Source organism: Molossus molossus, unplaced genomic scaffold (genome assembly GCF_014108415.1).
Source record: "Molossus molossus isolate mMolMol1 unplaced genomic scaffold, mMolMol1.p scaffold_m16_p_33, whole genome shotgun sequence".
NCBI classification, from domain to species: domain Eukaryota; kingdom Metazoa; phylum Chordata; class Mammalia; order Chiroptera; family Molossidae; genus Molossus; species Molossus molossus.
The window spans coordinates 87,148-104,652 of record NW_023425370.1 but is presented as its reverse complement, the minus strand read 5'-3'; the positions used below and the strand labels follow the sequence as shown (position 1 = coordinate 104,652).

Here is a 17,505-nt window from a genome sequence, read left to right as displayed (position 1 = left end):
TATTTATGCATTCATTGGTTGAATCTTACATGTACACTGATTGGCGTATGGGGATGATGCTCTTATCAACTTGGCTACCCAGCCAGAAAAAAAAAAAATGAGTGTTTAATTTATTTTTTGGTAATCCTCACTCAAGGATATTTTTCCATTGATTTTTTTTTTTTTTTTTTTTAGAGTGTAAGAGAGGGAGACAGAGAGACACATCAGTTGGTTGCCTCCCTCATGACTCCGACTAGGGCGGAGGATTGAACCTGCAAGCCAGATAGGTGTCCTGGACCTTCCACCAGGTCTGCAGGCCAATGCTCTAATTGCTGAGCCAAACCAGCCACGGGCTGACTCTCATTTAATATTTTGTTGTTGTTCAGATGGAGTGGGAGGGAGGGAGAGAGAGAGAAACATCGACGTGAAAGGGACACATCGAGTGGCTGCCACCCGCACAACCCAACCAGGGCTGGGGACAAACTGTAACAGAGGTACATGCTCTCAGCGGGAACCAAAACCAGGCCTCTCCGGACCGCAGGCCAACGCTCCAACCGCTGAGCCTAAACCGGCAGGGCTCTCATTTAAATTTAAAAAAACAAACAAAAAAAAACTGACCCTGCCCTCACTATCTCCCTACCTTGCTGGCGATCCCTCCACAACCCCGTCTGCACACCCACAGCCCAGGTAACTCAGACTGGGGTCCCACCTACTTTTCTCATAACTCCAGGGTCCACTCTCACTCCGCAGGGCCATGATTCCGTGAAGAGCCCTCTCCACAGCTAAGTGCCCCAACCTACCGCCAGATGCTCCTTTTCCCCGTTCCAAATCTCACCCACCTCTCCCCACAGGATCTGGGCAGGGTCGCCGTGTTCCCTCACCCAGTCCCTCCTATTAGCAGCGCGTGTCCTGCCCACGCCCTCCTTCCTTCCTAGCCATGTAACCCCCAGCTCTGCTCTTCCCATTTCCTGATTGGCTGCCCCTCTTCCTCCGCAGAAGTCGGACATTTGCCCTCTGTCGTCCACACCCCACTCTTGTCACTGTAAACCATGTTGCCGGATTCTACCCGTTTCCTTAAAGGGGACCTCACCAGGCCAAGACAGTGGGAGCTCCGCCCCCCCACCCCCGACCACGCGCCCAGAGTGAGTCACTCTGTGGGGGGCAGCATGACCCTAATTAAACCACTCAACCCCTCTGGGCCTCCTCGGCCACTCAGTAGGCGATGCCCTCCCTCCCGGAGGTCTCCCTGAGGGTGGGGCGACCCTCTACCCTCCTCTCGATCTTCTGGGCACCGAGTGCCAACCCCCCTAGTACGCCTGCGCAGATGTCCCGGCGTCCGGGTAGGACTTCATGTCCCGTCGTGCACGTTGCTCGCAGCCGCAGCGTCTGCACGGAAGTTGTAGTGGCTTTCGGCCCGGCCCCGGAAGATAAGGCGGCTCGCGGGCGCCGCGTCTCCTCTTTCGGCCAGGCTGAATAGCAGGTAAGTTGTATTTGCGGCGCTGCGGCCCGGATGTCATCCGCTGCCATCCGCCGCCATCCGCCGCCCTGGGTCCCGCGAAGGACCCAGGCTGGCTCCTGAGATGATACCGGAGTCTGCAGACGGGGATTGGAGCGCGGACGGGCCCAGGGGCTGGAGGGAGGAGCCGGAGGAAAGGGGACCATGAAGGCGGGTGGTGAGAGTGCCTAGGGCACCCCAGGCGCTGACCGTGAGCTTCCCGCAGAGTGCCGCCATGGGCCGCGTGATTCGTGGGCAGAGGAAGGGTGCTGGCTCCGTGTTCCGTGCGCACGTGAAACACCGCAAGGGCGCCGCGCGTCTGCGCGCCGTGGACTTCGCGGAGAGGCACGGCTACATTAAGGGCATCGTGAAGGTGCGGAGCGCCGGCCGGGGCGGTGGGGGCAGGGGGCGCCGAACAGGGACCCTACGCTCACGTCTCTTCGCCCCGCAGGACATCATCCATGACCCCGGCCGCGGCGCGCCCCTGGCCAAGGTGGTCTTCCGGGATCCATACCGGTTTAAGAAGCGGACGGAGTTGTTCATAGCCGCCGAAGGCATCCACACTGGCCAATTCGTGTACTGCGGCAAGAAGGGTAAGCATCGGGCCTGCGATGGGAGGATGGGGTTGCATGAGGAGGTGCATATCCTAAGTCAAGCAGGGCAAGCATCCAGGAGGAAGCTTCACTTGGGGAGCCCTGTTGGGCCAAAAGTAGCCAGTGGGGTGCTCGGAATGGAGGAGTGCTGTGTTGGCCATTTTGGGGTGCTGTGTGGAGGGAGTGGATGTACATGCCTCTGGTTAGCAGTAGTTAAGACATCAGTCATTTCACTGTGTTGCTCTTCCTTGCAGCTCAGCTGAACATTGGCAATGTGCTCCCAGTGGGCACCATGCCTGAGGGCACCATCGTGTGTTGTCTGGAGGAGAAGCCTGGTGACCGGGGCAAGCTGGCTCGAGCCTCGGGAAACTATGCCACTGTCATCTCCCACAACCCCGAGACCAAAAAGACCCGAGTGAAGCTGCCCTCAGGCTCCAAGAAGGTCATTTCCTCTGCCAACAGAGCTGTGGTCGGTAAGTGGCAGGCAGCAGTTGAATGCTGTGGGTAGCTTGTAAACAGCCAGCAGGTAGACCTGGGCCCTGGAACCTAACTTTACTCCACTAAAGTGTAGGCTCTGTAAAGCTTGAGCACATACATAGCCTCTAAGTCCATAACGTTGGAAAAGTGGGCATAGTGGTACCAATTTCACTGCTGGTTGGGAGTTGAAGGAAACAGGGCTTAACCTAGTGGAACCTGTATGCATTCTCCCATAATTTGGATTTGTGTGGTTTTCTTAAAATCACCCAGTAAGTGCATTGAAAAGGATTTGCATCCAGGTTTGTTCGCTTCTGATTGGCAACACTTTCAAGTCCTGTGGCAAACTCAGTCCTGCATGGGGGAGGCTCTATAGGGGTGTGTTCAAAGAATGAGCAACATTGGCTGAGATGTGACAGGCTGGGTCAGCTGTTAAGTTGGGGTTGGGATTCGGAGATTGATTTGCCTAGTGTCAGACATAGGGGTGGGGACTTTGCTGGAGAGCCTTGGATTGAGATAGGCATTCCCGATGATGTGAGTAAATGTCTGGCTTGGCACCCTATGGAGCCTGAAGGAACTTGCTATCAACTGACAGTGTGCAGGGCTGTAGTTGCAAAGTATTTTTGTGGCTTCTGTGAACTTTGTGATGTTATATGACAGTACAGAGAACATGATTAGTGCAGGGGTGGGGTGCTGGCAAGGGATACTCTGTCTGGTGGGACGGTGTGATGCACCTTCCTGAAGTGCCTGATAATCCTCAACAGGTGTGGTGGCCGGAGGTGGCCGTATTGACAAGCCTATCCTGAAGGCAGGCCGTGCCTACCACAAGTATAAAGCAAAGAGGAATTGCTGGCCACGAGTGCGGGGTGTGGCCATGAACGTAAGTGGCCCAGAAATGGGCGGTGACGGGTACTCCGGATACAGGGGTTGTGAAGTTGGCTGGGCATATCCCTTCCTAGAATATCCTCTCCTTTCTGGTAGGGGGTTTGATATGAGCATCTGGGTGATGGTTCATGGGCACAGGCCTGTTGATCCTGCCCTTTCTCAAGCCCTCCTGAAATAGGTTGGGGCCACCCCCACATTAACACCACTTCCTTTTGCCTGCAGCCTGTGGAGCATCCATTTGGAGGTGGCAACCACCAACACATTGGCAAACCCTCCACCATCCGCAGAGATGCCCCTGCTGGCCGCAAAGTGGGTCTCATTGCTGCTCGCAGGACTGGACGTCTACGGGGAACCAAGACTGTGCAGGAGAAAGAGAACTAGCTGGGGGTTCAATAAAGTTTGTTCTCCTGCCACTAAGATGTTACTGCCTGTGGTTTCAGAGGGAAGGGTCCTGCTGGGAGGACCTCTGGAGAGGAGGTGGGGGTGCTTGGTCCCATCACACCTTGTTTCCTGGAACCCCACCAGCACATGGAACAGAGAAGCCCACGCCTGTGTGTGTTAATTTGTTCCGAGCAGTGGGAGAATTTAGGTGAAAGTGTGGATGCTCTTAGGTGGGTGCTGTTCTCTGGACCGCAGGCGGACGCTCTAACCGCTGAGCAAAACCGGCCAGGGCTGGGTGGGTGCTGTTCTGAAGCCACAGGTTGGACAGCAGGGGAACTGGATGAGAGGATGGGGAGTTTATCGTAACAACTGGACTTCCTGTTTGGCTACAACTAATGATAACCTCTTCTCAAATTTTGTGACAGTTCTGTCAGAGATGACAGAACGAGGACAGATGCTGATGAGCAGGCACTGATGTGAGTGGAGGCCCATCAGTTAATTAGGTTCAGGATACTCGATTCTAAGAACCCCTTCCCCACAGTGTTTTCCTTGTGAGCCAGTGTGAAAGTTACTGCAGGGCACTCGCTGTGCAGGCTGAGGTGGGTGCCCTACAGACCACTGGTGGAAGGCACTGGCTGGCAGTCTCCTACCTGATTACTGCATGGGAACTGGTCAGCTCAGAACTGTTGAGTTGAGCTGCAGGGACCCTCCTGGATGTCTTTCCTTCCCTGGGCCACCACCACACCTGAGAAGTCATCCCAGCAGGGCTAGCATCTCAATCATGAGCAGAGAAGATGGGAGGCACTCCCTTCTTATAAGGTGGCCTGGTGTCTTGGCCAAGAGACTGGCCATCAGGGAGGATTTGCTGCAGAAGCAGTTGAGTGACTGAAGAGGCCCTTAGTCCAGTTAGAGTGGACACTGGGCCCACTAGGGGTTGGGGGTAGGGGAAGTGGATTGAACTAAAATGGCTTTGAGCCCTGGCTGGTTTGGCTCAGCGGTAGAGCATCAGCTGCGGACAGGTAAGTCTCGGTTTCGATTCCAGCCAAGGGCACATACTAAGGTTGTGGTTCGGCCCTGGTCCTGGTTATCCTGAAGATAAATGGAAAAATACCCTTGGGTGAAGATTGAAAAAAAAAAGAAAATGGCTTTGACCAGTAAGCATCTTTTTTTTTTAATCCTCACCCAAAGTCATTTTTTTGCATTTGTCTTCAGATAGAGTGAGGGGGGAGAGACATCGATGTGAGAGAGACACATGGACTGATTGCCTCCCGCATGACCCCAGCAGGGGCCAGGGACGAATCTCAACTGAGGTACGTGACCTGAGGGAACCGAACCCGGGATTCTGGTCTGCGGGCCAACGTTCTAACCGCTGAACCACATCAGCCACGGCGACCAGTAAGCATCTTAACTTGGTGATCACATGGCTCTGGTGAACGTTGTGGTCAGGTCTTGGTTGTAGTGCCTTTAGCAGCTCACTAGAGAGTTTTCACTGAAAAAGAATTACTATAATCTTTTAGTCTTCGAAGTTGGTCAACAAAGCCCCACTCTTGCCTCCGTTCTGAATCCTGTTCCCCCACTGCCACATCCTGGCAGCGTTCCGGATTTGTTGCCCTGCGTTTATCGTTCTTGGAGTAGTCTAGCCACCGAGACACGAAAGCCATTTCCCAGAGCGGCCAGGACGCGACGGGGCGGGGCTGCGTCACTTCCGGCGGGTTTCGATTGGCAGGGCGGGCAGGGAGGGCGGTGTGTGGTCGGCCGCCGCTCGGCAGCGCTCAGGTGAGTGTGGGCCGGGCGGGGCGTTGGGGCCGACCTCCCTGGCGCGAACTTCTCTCCGCAGTCGGCCACACCTCCCGCCTGGGCCCCCGATAGGCCTCCTCCCCTGGCTCGGCGTCCCCGGACCTGACTCCCCAGGTTGCCCCACGGGGCTGCTTCTGCATCCTGGGCCCGCGCCGTCCCGGACGACGGTAACCCGCCCCCAGCGTAGCCGGCCTTTTTCTCGCGAAGCTGCCTCCGAGGCCCGGATTCCCCGCCGGGTCCGTCAGGTTCCGGGTCTCCGCATTTCCTTCTTCACTATGCGTGCAGCTCCGGAACTTAGTGCCGACAGGCTTCCCGTCCACTGCCACGGTCCCGTGCGCCCCCACTCCGACTGCTCCCGGGTGCCTGTGCCTCCTCCTCCCCCGCCGGCCTCGGGCGCTCCCAGGCCGTCTCTGGCAGCCACGTCCCTGTTTCTCTCCTTTCGTTTGCTTCATTGTTTTATATATATACATATAAATCTCTTTTGATAAAACTTTAAAAGAAAATACGAATGGATTGGCAAACACCTGCGACTGGGGTTGCCAGTTTTCTTTTTAACACGTTTGTTCAAGCCCAGTCTCCACTTTTTAAAGAGAACTTAAAAATTTTTTAATACTATTTTAATTTTTTAATGTCTTTATTGATTTTAGAGAGATAGGAAGGGACATTGAGAGAGAGAGAGAGAGAGAGAGAGAGAAACAAGCCCGCAACTTGGGCATGTGCCCTGACCCGAAATGGAAATGGTGACCTCTTGGTAGGTGGGAGGACGTTCAGCCAACTGAGGCACACAGGCCAGGGCTTAGGAGAACTCTTGCAGTGAAATTACACAGAGACCCAGGGTCCCAGGGCATTGGCTCCCTTAAGCAGCCCCTATTTTGAGGTGTGATTGACAAATAGGAATTGTCCATATTGAAGGTGCCCAACTTCATGTTCTAATGTATGTGTACTCTGTGAAATAACCACGTCCAGCACATGGTACCATTTTCTTTCTCTTTGTGGTGAGGACACTTAAGGTCCACCTCTTCACAGCCCAGCCGGTGTGGCTCAGTGGTTGAGCGTGTACCCATGCACCAAGAGGTCGCTGGTTTGATTCCTGGTCAGGGCACATGCCCAGGTTGTGGGCCAAATTCCCAGTTGGGTGTGTGCAAGAGGCAGTTCACAAATTTCATGTTACACGTGCACTGCTGTTGACTTGTTGCCACGCTGTAATTAGGTGTCCACAACTTACTCATCTCACACAAGTGGAAGTTTGTACTCTGACCAACATCTTCCCATTTTCTCTCAACCCCAAAACCCTGACAACCACTATTCCCTCTGCTTCTAGGCTATTTTAGGCTCCACCATCTTTTCTTTTTTTTTTTTAATCCTTGAGGATATTTTTCTATTTATCTTCAGATGGAGCAGTAGGGAGGAAGAAAGAGAAAAACATCAATGTGAGAGAGTCACATTGATAGGTTGCCTTCTGCAGGACCCCAACTGGGGCCGGGGACAAACTTTAACCGAGGTACATGCCCTTGGTCGGAATTGAACCCGGGGCTCTTTGGTCTGAGAGCCAGTGTTCTAACCACTGAGCCAAATCAGCCAGGGCACCATCATCTTTTCTTGAATTACTTTTTTTATTCTGTGTCTGATTTCTTGTTGAACGTTTAGATCATTTATTTGAGTATTTCTTGTGTTCAAATTAGTGTGTTAAGGATGCACATTTTTCCTTAAGGAGCCTTTGTTGACATTTCTACCCTATTTTCTGTTCTTTATGGTTTTCTTGGAGAGGGGTACTTTTATTTATTTTTTAAATGATCATTAAAAATTTCTTTTTTCTTTATTGATTTTAGAGAGAGAGGAAGGGAGAGAGAGAAACATCAATGAGAGAGAACATGATTGGCTGCCTCCTGTATGCCCCAGACTGGGGATTTGGCCCACAACCTGGGCATGTGCCCTGACTGGAATCGAACCAGTGACCACTTGGGCATGGCTGGAAGCTCAGCCCCTGAGCCATACCAGCCCAGCACATCCAGAGTTCTTACATAAACTGAAAGGGGGTTTGAGTTCCTAGGGTCAGCACCTCCTGCCACTGGGCCTCTCCACCCAGGGACTGCTCAGAAGCCACACCTACCACCCCAAGACCTCCCAGGTGCTGGCCACCACAGTGTGGGGGTCCTCCTCCCCGGCCCCACAGGGGTTGTTTTAATCCCAGGTCCACAGTGAAGGAGGCTGCTCTCGCCTTAGGTTTAAGGGCTTAAGTGCACTCAGCATGTGGCTGCAACAGCTTCCGGAGGCGGTCACTGGGAGCTGTTTCCAGTCAGCCGGCCTTTGTGCACTGGGGCACACGGGCAAGGGCACCCAGGCAGGTCACCTGCAGGTGGGCTTCCAGTCCTGAAGGTTCTGTGCTCCTCGGCCCCGCATGCGTGGTGCTGCATACGCACACAGGCCATGGCTGGCGCACCTGCATGCACCGGCAGGCCGAGCCTAGCACCCAGTCGCCCCACCAGGGGCTCGCACCGTCCGGCTGGGGACTGAAACTTAGGGCATGCTTCCGTGTGAAAGGTCCTGCTGGGACATGCCAGGACAGGGTCAGTGCTTGAAACCACACCTGAGGAATCTCTCCCCACCAGTGTGAGGGCGGCACGGAAGTCTTTGCTTTCAGTTCTGTTTTGATTGATGTAAATAACCCTAAACCACATAGAGCAATGCATGTTAAGCTCAGCAACACCACACTGAAGGGGCGAAGCCAGCTTAGAGGAGTGCAGAGCCACAGCTACTGCGGGCAAGCTCAGCAGAGGCACAGCTGATTCAAGCTGGAAGTCAGGGCAGTACCCCATGTTGGCCGGGTTCTGTGTGCCACTCCAGTAAAGAGCTACTTTTGCCCTGGCTGGTGTGGCTAAGTTGGTTGGAGCATCATCTTGTACACTGAAAGGTCACGGGTTCGATTCCTAATCAGGGCACATTACCCAGGTTTCGGGTTCAATCTCCAGTCGAGATGCATGTGGGAGAAAACTGATTGATGTTTCTCTCTCTTTTCTCTCTTTCTCCCCCTCAATCTCCATCTCCCTTTCTCTCTCGTTAAAGTCAATAAAAAGGCCCTGGCTGGTTTTGCTCAGCAGTTAGAGCGTTGGCCTGCGGTCCAGAGAGACCTGGGCTCAGTTCCCACTAAGGGCATGTACCTTGGTTGCAGTTTGTTCCCAGCCCTGGTTGGGTTGTGCTGGTGGCAGCCACTCAGTGTGTCCCTTTCACATCGATGTGTCTCTCTTTCTCCCTCCCACTCTATCTGGACAAAAAATGGAAAAATGTCCTCGGGTGAGGATAAACAAAAAAAAGTCAATAAAAAGCATGTCCTCGGGTGAGGATTAAAAAAGAAAAAAGCTGCTTTGTTTTCATTAGTGTTTTCCTTTTTTTAAAAAAATTAATTAGGGGTGTGTGTGTGTGTTTGTGTTTTAGAGAGAGAGGAAGGGAAGGAGAAATAGAAACATCAAGGCGAGAGAGATACATCAATTGTCTGCCTCCTGCATGGCCCCTACTGGGGATTGAGCCTGAAACCTGGGCATGTACCCTGACAGAGAATCCAACTGGGACCTCCCAGTCCATGGGCCAACCTCAGTCCACAGAGCCACACTGGTGGGGCCATTAGTGTTTTTCTTTAATATTTTAATTTATTTTTTAAAGACTGAGAAAGGGAGAGGGAGAGAGAGAAACATCAATGTGAGAGCAGAACATTGATCAGCTGCTTCCTGCAAGCCCCCAGCTAGGGGATAGAGCCCACAGCAGTCAATGCGTGTGCTCTGACTTGATATCAAACCAGCAACTTTTTGGTGCATAGGACAATGCTTAACTAACTGAACCACAACTGCCAGGGCTTAATTCGTGTTTGGTGTGTTTTGTATTCATCCTTCTGTACTGTTTCATTTTAGGTTATGTAGATACATTTCATGTATTTAGTTTAAGGGTCTTGTGCTTCTTGTAGGTGAGTTGAATCCTTTTATTTCTCACCATCACTAATCCATGGGACTTGTTTCTACTAGTTTTATATTTTCGCTCTGTGCCTTCTTTTTTTTTGTTGTTTTTTGTTGTTGTTGTTGTTGTTGTTTTTTATCCTCACCTGAGGACATTTTTCCATTTTTTGTTCAGATAGAGCAGGAGGGAGAGAGAGGAAGAGAGAGAGAGAGAAACATCGATGTGAAGGGACACATCGAGTGGCTGCCACCCGCACGACCAACCAGGGCCGGGGACAAACTGCAACCGAGGTACATGCCCTTAGCGGGAACCGAACCCGGGTCTCTCTGTACCACAGGCCGACGCTCTAACCGCTGAGCCAAACCGGCCAGGGCGCTCTGTGCCTTCTATTGTTTTTTTTTTTTTACTTCCTTTTCCTCACCCCATAACATGTTGTCTTTAGTCATTCCCTTTCGGTGAAAGAATATCTCTGTCCTCCTGAATGAGACAACTTAGCATGCCATGGAGGAGGAGGGGCAGGTGACCTGGGAAGTCCAGCACGTGTTCATGTATTGGGGACAGGAAGTTTGCTGGGAGATCAGCTTTGCCCCAGGGGGATGAACCGGGCTCTGAAGCCACCCACAGGAGGGACCAGGCTGGGCCTCCATGTGTTCCGCTCTCTTCCCTCAGCACCTGAGTGACTGACTTCTGCCTACCACCCCTGGGAGGTCCAGGGAACCACGTAATGATGGCTTTGCATCTGTCCACCGCACCCCACGTGACCATCCATTCTTGGAAGGTATGCGGTTTCCACCCAGGGCTTCCCCTCCTGTTCTGCCTCAGCAAACACTGTTAGACATTTCTGGTCTGGGTGCTGAGCATAGGAGGGGTGACCTTGGGATTCCCCCAGCCTACCCAAGTTAGCTGCCTCAGTATCCAAATGGTCAGAGCACCCACCTAGGCCATGCCGAGGGATTAGGCCTACAGTCACCCTCTGCTGTCTGCCAAGAGTGCCTCTGCTGCCCCTGCCCCCAGGGACCAGTCTTAGCCTCACCTGGTCCTGCAGCAGCCCTTGTCATTCCAGGCCCAGGTGACCTTCGAGGATGTGGCTGTACTTCTCTCCCAGGAGGAGTGGGGATGTCTGGGCCCTGCTCAGAGGGGCCTCTACAGGGATGTGATGCTGGAAACCTACAGGAACCTGGTCTCCCTGGGTAAGGCCCCTTGCCAGGACGCAGCTCAGGAAACAGCCCTGGGCACTGAGGGCTCAGCAGGGCCTGGGCTGAGGGCCTCACCCATGGGCCCAGAAACAGGTCTGTGGAGAGGAGGGGCCCAGTGGGGCTGGGTCTCCCTCTCCCTCTTCTGAGCTCCTGGATAGACTCTCTCTGCCCCAGGCCCAAGGCAGACTGCTTCCCAGGGGAGGCTGCATAGTATTGTGGGGAGAAGGCCCTGTGCTGTTGTTCCCTGTTCTCTGATCCCATCACCCAGTCCCAGGCCCCCAGAGTGTCCCCATTTCCCATCACCCCCGTATCTGTGCTTCCCCTCCCCCTGCAGTGCCCCATCCCTGTGTCCTTGGCACCAACCCCAGGCCCTGTCTCCTTTCCAGGAGCTGGACCTGCAGGTCCCAAGCCTGGGGTGATCACACAGTTGGAGCAAGGGGATGAGCCATGGGTCCTGAACACGCAGGGTGCCAAGGGGACAGAGCAGCTGGGAGTCGATGGCTCAGGTGCGCGAGAGGCTCATTCCCTTATTAGTCACTGAACAAGTATTTGTGGAGTCCAGGGTATGTAGCTAATTACTGAGGAGTCGGGGGGGAGATGTATCTGGGCCAGCATGGCAGCCCTGGGGGTGGCCTCTATTGAAACCCAGGTCACCCCCAGCAGTCTGAATGCCTCAGTGGGATGATTCTTGAGCTGAATATTCTAGGTGGTGAGAGGGGCAGTGTTGGTAGAGGTGAAGAGAGAAGGGCGTTTGGGTGAACTGTGATGGAGGGCTGCGGCTGTGGCACCCCAGGGAGCCCTGCCCCTGAGAGCTTAGCACTAGGAGCCAGCAGGGTCAGATAAGGCTAGTTGTATCATCCCCCTCACCCTGCCACCCCCACCCCCACCCCCGACAATCCCAGACCATTACAGGGAAGTGAGGGAAGACACATCACTTGTGTTAGCAACCAAACACACATGTGCTCTAGTCTGCACCTGCTGTCCCCATTCTAGCCCTGTCTGGTCCACACCTGGACTTGGTGATCCCTTGCTCTTCACTCAGCATGTCCATTTCTGTGCACAGGACTGTCAGTTGCTGCTGTCACTGGAAGTGCCAGCAGGGAAGGTGTTATCTAGTTCCACTGCCATGGACAGTGCTGCCCATCTTCATGTCCTAGGAAGGAACTCCTGACTCAAAGGACTTGAGTTTCTCTTTTATAAATTTGTATATTTGAATATAAATACTTATAGAAATGGGACAACCCTGAATTTATACAGCTTATTAAGTTTTTAAAAATGTACTGCAGCCCTGGCCGGTTTGCTCAGCAGTTAGAGCGTCGGCCTGCGGTCCAGAGAGACCCGAGTTCGGTTCCCGCTAAGGGCATGTACCTCGGTCGCAGTTTGTCCCCGGCCCTGATTCAGTCATGCGGGAGGCAGCCACTCGATGTGTCCCTTTCACGTCGATGTTTCTCTCTCTCTCTCTCTCCCACTCTCTCAGGTGAGGATATAAATAAATAAATAAATAAATAAATAAATAAATAATAAATGCAAACTTAAAAAAAAAAAGTACTGCAGATCAACATATAGAACATTTCTGGTTCCCCAGGAGCCCATGGTGCCTCCTCCCTAATTTCCTGCTGCACCCCAAGGGCCTTTTCCTCTGAGACCTGGGCTCTTTCTGCTGGACACATGTGGGCATCTGAGCATTGGGAGGGTTGCTGTGTTACATTGAGTCTGTTCTGCTGTACCGTGTTCTGTCGTGAACATACACTTTTCCATTCTATTGTGGAGGACATGCAGTTGTCCCCGTTTTGGGGTCGTTTTATCTCTCTTGTCTCACGGAGAAAAAATTTTTGGTGCGTGTGTTCCTGCCCATAGAGTCAGTGAATGACTGTCTAGTCAAGGAGGAAAGAGGGGAGGCCTGAGGGCTCAGGAAACATTTTGTGTGGCATCTTGAGTTTAAGGTGCTAGTGGCTCACCTGTGGCCTCTTATGCCCCTTGAAAGAGCCCTGAGAATGGGAGTGGCCTGCTAGGGAGAACCAGGAACTCTGGCCTCTGTGAGCTCTGCCTTCCTCTATGGCTGGCATGGGCTTGGCCCTCTGCTCTCCTGGGGAGGCAACTGGTTTTCTTAGCATGGATTTGGGGTATTTTTAGGTGGCCTTGGACTTGCTTGGCATTCATTTGTTTGTTTTTCAGATGTTCTCCATGACTTTTGGGCCCCTCCCTTCTCTGGTTTCCATGGTACTATGAAACCTCCATCTCCTTTCTCTTTGTAATGAGGACAAGCATCATACTATCTCACTCTGGCAGATTTTGGAGGCAGAAGGCAGGGAGGAAGGGCATGGGTGCTGATCAGAACTGAGTGAAATGTTTGCACTGCCATGTGACTGTGGCCCTGGGAGAGATTTTTAAGCCTCTGAGCTCCAGGTTTTTATCTCTGGAAGGTATTGTGACTTTGGAGATGATGGAGTTGGTACTGCACAGGTGGTCAGCAGTATCTTTGTACCTTCCTTCCAGATTGAGAACAGGTGACTCTGAGACGTTCTGTTTGTCGTTTCAGTTTATGGGACCAGGACTGAGTATAAGGAGTTGACCTCAGGGGAGATGCTTGATGGGGCAGAACTGGACCAACTCAGGGGAGCTGTTGCCCAGGGACCTGAGCCAATACAAGCCTGTACCCATGTTGAGGAGCCAGAGGAGATCCAGGACAAGAGAGTTCCCAGGCCAGTCACAATGACCAACAGGAAGAGCAGCCAGGAGTATGGTGGAAGAATCAGCTTGGGATTAAGTCCTGTCCCTGATCACAGACCTCACAAATGCGATATATGTGAACAAAGTTTTGAACAGAGATCATATCTCAATAACCATAAGCGTGTACACAGGTCAGAAAAAACAAATATAGTTCATGATTCTGGGAAAATCTTCAGTGCACATTTAGTAGCTAAAGAAGATCAGAAAATTCCTATTGGGAAAAAACTGCATTATTGTGGTTACTGTAGGAAAGCCTTCAGGTACAGTGCTAACCTTATCAAGCACCAGCGGCTTCACAGTGAAGAGAAGCCCTACAAGTGTGACGAGTGTGAGAAATCCTTCAGTCAGAGCTGTGAGTTCATCAATCACCAAAGGATGCACTCAGGGGAGATCCCCTACCGGTGTGACGAGTGCGGAAAGACGTTCAACCGGAGACCCAACCTCATGAAACATCAGAGAATTCACACTGGGGAGAAGCCCTACAAGTGCACTGAGTGTGGGAAGCACTTCAGTGCCTACTCTTCCCTTATTTATCACCAGCGAATCCACACTGGAGAGAAACCCTACAAGTGCAGTGACTGTGGGAAAGCCTTCAGTGACAGCTCAATCCTTATCCGCCATCGTCGGACCCACACTGGAGAGAAGCCATTTGAGTGTAAGGAATGTGGCAAAGGCTTTACCCAAAGTTCTAACCTTATCCAACACCAGAGAATTCACACTGGAGAGAAACCCTATAAATGTAATGAATGTGAGAAAGCCTTCATCCAAAAAACCAAACTTGTTGAACATCAGAGAAGCCACACGGGAGAGAAGCCCTATGAATGCAATGACTGTGGCAAAGTGTTCAGCCAGAGTACACACCTCATCCAGCACCAGAGGATCCACACGGGGGAGAAGCCCTACCAGTGCAGCGAGTGCAGGAAGGCCTTCCACAACAGCTCCAGACTCATCCATCACCAGAGGTCGCACCACGGAGAGAAGCCGTACCAGTGCAGCGATTGCAAGAAGGCCTTCAGCCAGGGCACTTACCTCACCCAGCACCAGCGGATTCACACTGGGGAGAAGCCCTACAAGTGCAGCGAGTGTGGGAAGGCATTCCGGCACAGCTCCAACGTGTTCCAGCATCAGAGGATCCACCTCCGGGAAGACTTCTCCACATGATGCTGGAGGCCTATGAGTTCTACCATGCACTTCCCACAACCTACCCACCCCGTTATTTATTGGCCACACAGTGTTGTCACAGGTGAAAGATATTTCTGTCTAATTAAAAAAAAACAACTCTTAAACCAAAAGCAGTGCACACTTATTTTGGAGAAACTGAGAAAGGCAAGCAAAGGGGGAGAGGTTTCTGTAATCTCTCCTTCTTAGAAAAAGAACTGATTTAGTGTGTTTCTTCTCAGACACACTGAAGATCACTTTGAGAGGTGTAAAAAAAATTTTTTTGGGTGTCTAACTATTTTTTGTTGTTGTTTATCCTCACCTGAGGATATTTTTCCATTGATTTTCAGATAGAATGGAAGGGAGGGAGGGAGAGAGAGAAACATCAATGTAAGAGAGACACATCAACTGGTTGACTCCCTCACGACCCTGACTGGTGCCAGGGATCAAACCTGCAACCTAGGTACATGCCCATGACTTGAAATCAAACCCGAGACCCGTTGATCCATAGGCCAATTCTCTAACCACTGAGCCAAACTGGCCAGGGGAGGTGTCTAAGTTTTTTTTAAAAAAACACTGTTGTGCCCGGCTGGTGTGGCTCAGTGGCTGAGCTTTGACCCTGCACCAAGAGGTCACCAGTTTGATTCCTGGTCAGGGCACATGCCCGGGTTGGGTTGTAGGTCCAATTCCCAATGGGGGGCATGCAGGACGCGACCAGTTGATGTTCTCTCTCATTGATGTTTCTATCTTTCCCTCCCTCTCTCTTCCTCTGTCTCTAAATAATCAATAAAGAAAACAAATTATAAAAAAAAAAAGAAAGAAAAAACACTGTTGTGCTTGTCATTGTAGCACCCAGACCGTTACATTTGCTATTTCCTCAATACCAGAAACTTCACCCTGGAAAGAATTCCACATATTTACATGTTGTAAGTTTTTAAAAATTAACATTCATAATTTTCTGTATACCTAATAGAGTGGATAATTGCTTTTTTATTGTGCTAAAATATAACAAAATTTACCATTTTAACCATTTAAGGTGTACAGTTAAGTGGTATTAAATACATTCACAGTGTTGTATAACCATCACACCTGTCTCCAGAACTGTTTTATTACCCAAAACAGAAACTCTGTACACATTAAATAATAACTCTTCATCCTTCCGTTGTCCATGCCACTGGCAACCTCTATTATATTTTCTGTCTCTATGAATTTACCTATTCTAGGTACCCATATAAGTGGAATCTTACAATTTTTGCCCTTTATACCTGGCTTATTTCACTTAGCATAATTAATGTTCTCAAGGTTCATCCATGTTGTATCCTGTATCCGAAAGTTATTCTTATTTATGGCTGAATAATATGCCATCATTTGTAGACACCACATTTTGTTTATCATTTATATTGATAGACACCTGGGTGTGTCTACCTTTTCAGTAGTGTGCATAATGCTGTGAACATTGGTGTCCAAGTATTTGTTTGAATCCCTGCTTGCAAATATTTTGGGTGTAATCCTAGGAGTGAAGTTGATGGATTATATGGTAATTCTGCGTTTAACTTTGAGGAACAACCAAATGGTTTTTCACAGTGGCTGTACCATTTTTACATCTCTACTAGCAATGCATGAAGGCTCTAATTTCTCTACATCCTTGCCAACACTTGTTGTTGTTATTTTTTTCTTTGTTGGTACGTGCCCCTCGCGGGAACCGAACCCAGGACTCTCTGGTCCACAGGCCAACACTCTAACCGCTGAGCCAAACTGGCCAGGGTGTTGTTATTATTTTTTGTAGTAGCTTTCCTGATGGGTTTGAACTGGCATCTCACTGTGGTTTTGTTTTGTATTTTTCTTTCTTTTAGTATTTTATTTATTTTTTGCATTTATCTTTATTTATTTATTTATTTTAATCCTCACCTGAGGACATTTTTCTATTTTTTGTTCAGGTAGAGTGGGAGAGGGAGAGAGAGAGAAACATCGATGTGAAAGGGACACATCGAGTGGCTGCCACCCGCACGACCAACCAGGGCCGGGGACAAACTGCAACCGAGGTACATGCCCTTAGTGGGAACCGAACCCGGGTCTAACCGCTGAGCCAAACCAGCCAGGGCTGCATTTATCTTTAGATAGAGCGGGAGGGAGAGAGGAAGGGAGAGAAAGAGAGAAACATTGATGAGAGAGAACATCAATTGGCCGCCTCCTTCATGTCCCCCACTGGGGATTGGGCCCACAACCTGGGCATGTGCCCTGACTAGGAATCGAACTGGTGACCTCTTGGTGCAAGACTGGTTTGCATTTTTCTAATGACTAATAATGATCATCCTTTCAGGTGCTTACTGGCCATTCTTATGTCTATTCAATTCCTTTGCCTATTTTTTTTTTTTTTTTTAATCCTTACCCAAGGACATTTTTCTATTTTTCAGATAGAGTGGGAGGGAGAGAGAGGAAGAGAGAGAGAGAGAGAGAGAAACATCGACATGAAAGGGACACATTAGCCCTGGCCAATTTGGCTCAGCGGTTGGAGCATTGGCCTGCAGACCAGAGAGTCCCAGGTTTGGTTCCCGCTAGGGGCACATACCAAAAAAAAAAAGGGACACATCAAGTGGCTGCCTCCCGCATGACCCAACCAGGGCCGGGGCCAAATTGCAACCGAGGTACGTGCCCTTAGCGGGAATTGAACCCGGGCTCTCTGGACCACAGGTTGACGCTCTAACCGCTAAGCCAAACCGGCCAGGGCCTTTTTTGTTTTAAATCCTCACCCAAGGATATGATTTTATTGATTTTAGAGAGAGAGGAAGGCAGGAGAGAAATATTGATCACCCAGTACATGTCCCGACTGGGGATCGAACCTGCAACCTGGTATGTGCCCTGAACAGGAATC

At 51.0% G+C, this 17,505-nt stretch overlaps 2 protein-coding genes across 2 annotated transcripts; both read left to right on the top strand.

Annotated features, from left to right (window-relative positions):
* Nucleotides 1-1,363: 1,363 nt before the first annotated feature.
* On the top strand, nucleotides 1,364-3,839 carry RPL8 (ribosomal protein L8). Its single transcript, XM_036281329.1, has 6 exons — nucleotides 1,364-1,459; nucleotides 1,701-1,847; nucleotides 1,926-2,067; nucleotides 2,322-2,540; nucleotides 3,306-3,421; nucleotides 3,649-3,839. Exons 2-6 carry the CDS (start codon nucleotides 1,710-1,712, stop codon nucleotides 3,805-3,807), a joined length of 774 nt encoding a protein of 257 aa, XP_036137222.1. The 5' UTR covers nucleotides 1,364-1,459; nucleotides 1,701-1,709; the 3' UTR covers nucleotides 3,808-3,839.
* Nucleotides 3,840-5,541: 1,702 nt separating this feature from the next.
* ZNF34 (zinc finger protein 34) lies at nucleotides 5,542-14,913 on the top strand. Its single transcript, XM_036281327.1, has 5 exons — nucleotides 5,542-5,583; nucleotides 10,219-10,327; nucleotides 10,613-10,739; nucleotides 11,132-11,251; nucleotides 13,285-14,913. The coding sequence occupies exons 2-5, from the start codon at nucleotides 10,274-10,276 to the stop codon at nucleotides 14,634-14,636; spliced, it is 1,653 nt and encodes a 550-aa protein (XP_036137220.1). The 5' UTR covers nucleotides 5,542-5,583; nucleotides 10,219-10,273; the 3' UTR covers nucleotides 14,637-14,913.
* The last annotated feature ends 2,592 nt before the right edge of the window (nucleotides 14,914-17,505 follow it).